Source organism: Haplochromis burtoni, unplaced genomic scaffold (assembly GCF_018398535.1).
Source record: "Haplochromis burtoni strain Fernald_Lab_line unplaced genomic scaffold, NCSU_Asbu1 Contig_1261, whole genome shotgun sequence".
Taxonomy (NCBI): Eukaryota; Metazoa; Chordata; class Actinopteri; order Cichliformes; family Cichlidae; genus Haplochromis; species Haplochromis burtoni.
In genome coordinates this window covers 1,078-7,855 of record NW_024583622.1, presented here as the reverse complement: position 1 = coordinate 7,855, position 6,778 = coordinate 1,078, and the positions used below count along the sequence as shown (strand labels likewise).

General features: G+C 36.2%; 1 protein-coding gene across 1 annotated transcript in view; it reads right to left on the bottom strand.

Moving 5' to 3' along the window:
- The window catches only part of LOC102304884 (deleted in malignant brain tumors 1 protein), a gene marked incomplete at its 3' end in the record, with an annotated part of 14,621 nt that extends 8,784 nt beyond the window's left edge, over positions 1–5,837 (bottom strand). Inside the window, exons 1-6 of the mRNA XM_042216780.1 lie at positions 5,205–5,837; positions 2,846–2,866; positions 1,945–2,262; positions 1,510–1,821; positions 1,075–1,386; positions 626–931 (exon numbers count right to left, since the gene is read on the bottom strand). Coding sequence (XP_042072714.1) covers positions 626–931; positions 1,075–1,386; positions 1,510–1,821; positions 1,945–2,262; positions 2,846–2,866; positions 5,205–5,262 — 1,327 coding nt within the window. The remainder of the gene's footprint in view (positions 1–625; positions 932–1,074; positions 1,387–1,509; positions 1,822–1,944; positions 2,263–2,845; positions 2,867–5,204) is intronic.
- Between the last annotated feature and the right edge of the window lie 941 nt (positions 5,838–6,778).

Sequence of the window (6,778 nt, the reverse complement as noted above, 5' to 3'; positions counted from 1 at the left end):
AAAACACTTTTAGTCAAAACATGAGGAAATAAAAGTACAATACTCAAAAAACTGGGTCACCAACCTAGGACCATGAGATTTATATAGTAAGTTATTATTTTTATCTTATTATAGTATATGGTTTTTCCTCATTTTTACTGCTGCAACTTTGCACTGTCCATTTTCTGGTGTAACACAACAAATTTCCCATGTGTGGGACTAATAAAAGTGTATCTCTTATCTATCTTTTCCATCTCCTTCTCAGGCTTGGCCTTCACATTGGGCAGAACCCTGATCTGTTGCCTAGGGTATAGTGCCATCGACTCTAGGGGTGTCTAAAAGTGTTATACTGTACATAACTGAGTGAAGAGAGAGCCTCGATGTGAAAGCAAATGTATGGTTTCTTTAATTTTTTTAAGCCCCTAAATTAATCTATGTCTCTCTGAATCGCAACTGCATTTACAGAGAATGATGGAACACTTCATTACCGAAATCCTACAGAGTATGGTTACTGTACAGCTCAATTTGACTCCTCACAATGAACGTAATCTAAAACACACCAATGAATGGATGAAAAAGCTCTAAAACAGAAAAGTTACATTTACATGGCATTACTGGACATTGAGAAGATCCAAATGTATCTCACCTGAACAGATCACACCAGCATCTTCACCGTGTTTACAGGTATTTACTCCAAATCCACCGTGTTGACACTCAGTTAAAGAACCTTCTTTTCCTGAACAGGCCACATCATCAAGCCAAATCTGTCCAGTTCCTGCACCAAAGTGAGCTGATCGAGGAGCCTCTAGTGCCATCCCACAGTTTAACTCTCTGCAGACAACTTCAGCATCATTTAGGTCCCAGCCATTATCACAGACTGTTCCCCAGATTTTATTGTGAAAAATTTCTACTCTGCCAGAACATCGAGTCGATCCAGCTAATCTGATTGGACCTTTTGAGCATAAGTCACAAAAGAAACCATCATTTTGATATATGTGCCTTACACGTGCCTTGTTTTTTTTTTTTTTAATGTATGACACTGAACAGACTATGAAGCAAATTGTTACATATCTAAAAGTGTTCTCATTTTGTCACCTGAACAGATTACACCAACATCGTAGTAATGTCCAGAGTAGTAGTTTCCCCATCCAGAGTGTTCACATTCAGTTAAAGAACTTTCATTTCCCGAACAGGTCACATCACTGAGCCAAATCTGTCCAGTTCCTTCACCAAAGTATGCAAGTTGAAGAGCATCTACTGCCGATCCACAGTTTATCTGTCTGCAAACCACATCAGCATCATTTAGGTCCCAGTTATAATCAGAGACTGTTCCCCAGATATATTTATGATAAATTTCTACTCTGCCAGAGCATCGAGTCGATCCAGAGCCAGCCAATCTGATCAGATCTATTAAACATAGGGCATAAAAATGTTTTGATATGTTCTTTACATTATATAGGAATGATTTTATATATGACACACAAGAACAGAATGACTTATGATGTTATCAATATCTAACAGTTTTATTACCTGAACAGATGACACCAGCATCCTGACCTTGTCCACAGCTGTGTGATCCAAATCCACTGTGTTTACATTCAGTTAGAGAACTTTCAGTACCTGAACAGGCCACATTATCAAGCCAAATCCGTCCAGTTCCTGCACCAAAGTGAGCTGAATGAGGAACTTCCAGTGCCGTCCCACAGTTTAATTGTCCGCAAACCACCTCTGCATCATTTAAGTCCCAGCCACCATCAGAGACTCTTCCCCAGATGTTATTGTGATAAATTTCTACTCTGCCAGAGCATCGAGTTGATCCAGACCCAGCTAACCTGATAAGATCTATCAGACAAAGGGCATAACCATTATTTTATATGTTCATTACATTTTATAGGAGAGATTTCATTTGTGGCACACAAGAACAGAATGACTTATAATGTCTTCATTATCTAAATGTTTTCTCACTTGAACAGATCACACCAGCACTCCGATCATATCCACATTTGTGTCTTCCAAATTCACTGTGTTGACACTCATTTAGAGAACTTTCGTTTCCTGAACAGTTGACATTATCAAGCCAAATCTTTTCAGTTTCTGCATGAAAGTGAGCTGATCGAGGAGCTTCTAGTGCCGTCCCACAGTTTAATTGTCTGCAAACCACCTCTGCATCATTTAAGTCCCAGTTATAATCAGAAACTGACACCCAGTTATTATTGTGATAAATTTCTACTCTTCCAGAGCATCGAGTCGATCCAGATCCAGTTAAAATGATTTTGGCTCCATCTAAAAAAACAAGAACAAAGAACATAAAAGAAATGTGGTGGATACAACATACCATGCTTTTCATACTGAAGCATAGTTGCCCACACAGAAGTAAGAACCATAAGACACAAAACATAAAAAAAAACGAAGAAAGCTTTCTCAAAGAAATGTTATTACACATTATTGATAAGCGTATACATTGTTGCATTATTTTTATGAAAAATATTGTACTGCTGATGGGAGAGCTGGGTTAGAGAATAAAAAAAGTAAAAAATAATGCTTGAAAATTACTCACAACTTAAAATTATTTACAGTAGGCTATAACACTACTAAAAATTTCTGCTCAAAAACGTATACTTTTTTTTGTTAAAACTCATTGCATCTTAGTGCTTAGTGTTAAAATTGCATGCTAATCTCAGGAAAATTACATAACACATGCATTGTAAATTTAGGAGTTATTGCATACTGAGTCACTGGCTCTATTATAGAATGCAACCGATTATGGTATTTAGTATTTTTCTCTTGTTGCTGTAGAGCTGACATCCGGAAACGTGTTCCAAAAAAAACATGAAAGTTAACGAAGACAGAGCTTTTGTTTGCTCACCGGGCAGCTTTGAAGCACAACCTGAAAAGCAGAAATGAAAGACAAAAAAAAGTTTAGTTCAGATAAAGACATATCTTCATATCACACATGGTTATTTGGGCAGGACCTCTTAAAGTTGTATTGTTATGCATTGTGTACCCCAAGCATCTATTTAAAAGGGGTTAATACATTAACATACACACCCCACTTTTCAGTTATTTATTTGTAAAAAATGTTTTGAATCATGTATGATTTTTGTTCCACTTCTCACGTGTACACCTCTTTGTGTTGGTCTTTCACTTGGGATTCCAATAAAATTGATTCATGTTTGTGGCTGTAATGTGACAAAATGTGGAAAAGTTCAAGGGGGGCGAATACTTTTGCAAGCCACTGTAATAACTTTTGATGTTACAAAGCAGTATTTATAAAGAGAAAAGGCTCTCTTTATTTTAAAAAGGTAATTTCAAAAGAACTTGTATCACCACCTCCAGGTTCACTGTTCTAACACATATGCCACAACTATCACATCCTTGTTTTCGCTTCAGCCACTGCCCCAGTTGTGTTCTGCATGGCCTGTCGGTACCTATCAATTGCTTCTGTAGTCCCACAAGCTAATCAAGCCCCATAGGACTCCTTCTTCAGTCTAGTGACTCCCTTCACCTCTGGTGTCCACCATTTGGTTCGGGTATAACCACCACAACAGGCACCAACCACCTTGTGGTTGCAGCTCAGTGCTGCAACTTCGACAATGGAGGTGCTGAACATTGAGTCCATTCTCACTTTTTTTTCTCATCACCTTGAGGCTGAGTGTACCACACCCTCTACTTTGAGGCAATTGCAAAATGATCACTGCATTATTTGACATCTTGATTCACCACAGTAATTTTGAAGGTGTCAACTGATCTCAGGTGGTCACAAGCTTGGTCTCAGTCATTGAAACAGATATATAGATGACAGACAATTTGCAAGCTCATTGGACATGGTCATGGTAATTTTGGTTGTTCTGTGATGTTTTCCCTAGCACAAGTTATTGCAGTGTATTAGGGCAGCATTAATGCTGATTAATAACGCTGACAGCCCTAATACACTACATAAAGAGCATCAGTCTATTTTTCTTGGTGACACATAGTTTGGGTTTTTTTCGGGTCAGGTTACCAAGAGGCCATTTTCAATTGCAGGGTGCACTTCTACAAACAGATTGCATAGTCTAGTATGAGTTATTGTGATGTTTTAGCTATAGATGCAAGCCAATACTAACCAGTTTAGGTCACTTGGTTTTGAGCTTGTGGTTTAAAATGTTATTTTAAGGCTCTTCTTTGTTACATTTAAATAAATATGTTCCTGTTGCTATAGTTCCTTATGATTCTTACATTTAAAAACATATTTTTTTTTTACATAGTTGTGACGTCGTAAGATTCTTTCTGAGGAACATTATGGAATGTTTTTCAAGAGACGCACTTTAAACAGATGACTCATAAACTACAATAGTAGTTTTAAAACTACAGTTCATTTTTCATTGTTAGTTTTGAATAAAGCTATTATTTTAGCTTATTGCTTGGATTGAAAAGAAAATGTATAGTACATACAGTGAGATCAACCTTAACTTAGTTTTATTTATTGAACACTAAATTGTTTGTGTGTATGTGTTTATATATGTACATACAGTAATTAGTTAGAAATTAAAATATACTTAGCATAAAATAATCTTTTCAATCTAACAAATGGTAGTCAAATACAATTAGCATTAAAAAAAACCTTTACATTTTACATAACCATTTAATTTCCAATAAACAGATGGTTTCTATAGATATTTGACAGGAGTAAAAGGCATAAGAACAACATAAAAAATCATGTTCATGTTACAAAAAAATTGTGAGCAGTAATAACATAAAACACTAAGGTTGACGATATACAAATTAATTGCATGTAACTGATATACACATTTTTGCAATGTTCATCTAGCAGGTTATTTTTTTTTTCAGTGTATTTGCTCAAGTATTACTGAGAGTGATCATTGTCAACATGAACACTGCAAAAAATAACCTGCACAGCTAGTCCGTTTTAAACTGAAATTTTAACCTTGTATATAAAACCTTTAAGGAAAGAAAGACTGGCTGAACAGAGTCAAACACAATGATACTTACAGAAGTCTCCAGGCTTGTGAAATGCAGATTTTAATGAGTGATTGAGTTTAATTCATTTGGTTTGTTAATATTATAACATTGGATACTTATGACAACAATACAGTATCGGAATAAATATTATACTATATAATATACTTTACTATACTGTGTAGTTTACATTTGTGCCTCTAATTATTCTTTTACATCTGCTCCAGAAACAAACTATGTAATGAGAAAAACCAATCTTTTTTTCTCACCTTTGAAAAAGAGTACGATCATCACACTGAACAAGCACACAAGCTGTTGGAGCTCCATTGCTAACAACTACAGTCATTGTCTTAGACTTTAAAAGACAAAAGAATATGCTCAGCTTCTGTGATCACGTTTTACCGTAATCAACGCCTACACTTTGTGTAGTTGATGAGGTATTTAATCAAAGATAAAACCAGAAGAACCAGATGTCATACTTTGTCTGAATGCAGTGAAGGAATGCATTTACATGTCTAGACAACTGAGAAACAGTTGGAAGGTAACCTGGTAAGCTATGATTGAGATTAAGAAGTCTTAAGAATAAGATTTAATTAACTTTTTATTACTATCTTTGTTCTGGTTGGCTATGGTAGTGGTTTTTGTTGTTATCATTCAGGTCTGCTTCTTATTCATTGGTAACTTTAAAGTCAAAGAATAGTTAAGTTTCCAGGACTTCCGTGAGTTTCCCCCTACATCTAAATTTAGCCTCTTGCTTCCGATCTACTGGTGTATTTGTGGGCTGGCTGTTCCCGCCCTGCCTCCAGGCAGAGCTTCTGTTTTCTTAAGGCTGTAGCTGTCACACTTCTTTCCTGAGCTACAAACAACCTTCAGGTTGAAGCTTAAATCAGTTTTTTGGCAAAGTGACTTTTATTATATATCCTTTATTAATCTTTTATAAAAAGCATCATTGACATTAATTTTTTAAGAGAGCTCTGACAATGAGGGGATCAGAAATTGCAACAAATTTAAATTATCTGTGAAGGTTCTCAGTCATCCAAGTCATTGTAATCTAAGGAGATCGGAAAGAAAAGCGTCTGGACTTCTTTAAGTTGCTTGAAGACGTTTCACCTCTCATCTGAGAAGCTTCTTCAGTTCTAAGGTCAAATGGTGGAGAGTCCAAGATTTAAGCCCTATGGGAGTGTCCCCCAAGAGGGACATGGGCCCCCTAATGATCCTCTACTTAATCACATGAGCCAAGGTGTGAAAACGGCTGTAGGTCACAATCAGTCAAATTTTTGGTTGAACTCATAGTGATGTAATTCCTGTCATGTAATTTCCAGAGGTCAAATTGCTCAGGAAGTGAGTGGGCGTTAAATGGCTTCTTTTACTCCTCTTTCAAACCATCTGTCTTCTCTGTCCAAAATGTGAATATTTTAATCCTCAAAAGATTGACCTTTGTCCTTGCAGATGGACAGCTGAGTCTTGTCTCATGGAAGTGGCTCTTCTATGTTGTGCCTTGCGTTTATGAAGTGGTTGTTTGATCTTTCCATTATAGAGGACTTAGCATTCCTACAGCATTGTTAAGTTTGTGTTTAGGAGTTCTGTGACTGAACTAAACACTCCTAAATAAATTTAACAACAACGTATGTCCTTCCATTTTTTATTGCAATTTACACATATGCACTCCTTTGTTACTTTACAGTATTAATACTGTGTACATACTTTTTCCAAACATATCTCACATATTCTTAATATGTGTTCTGTTATCAGATAGAAAAAGAGAATTAACACATTCCACTCTCATAGACAATAGCCTTGTCTGATAGCCAATTTTCTTGTGAAACTTGCTTCAAAATGAATT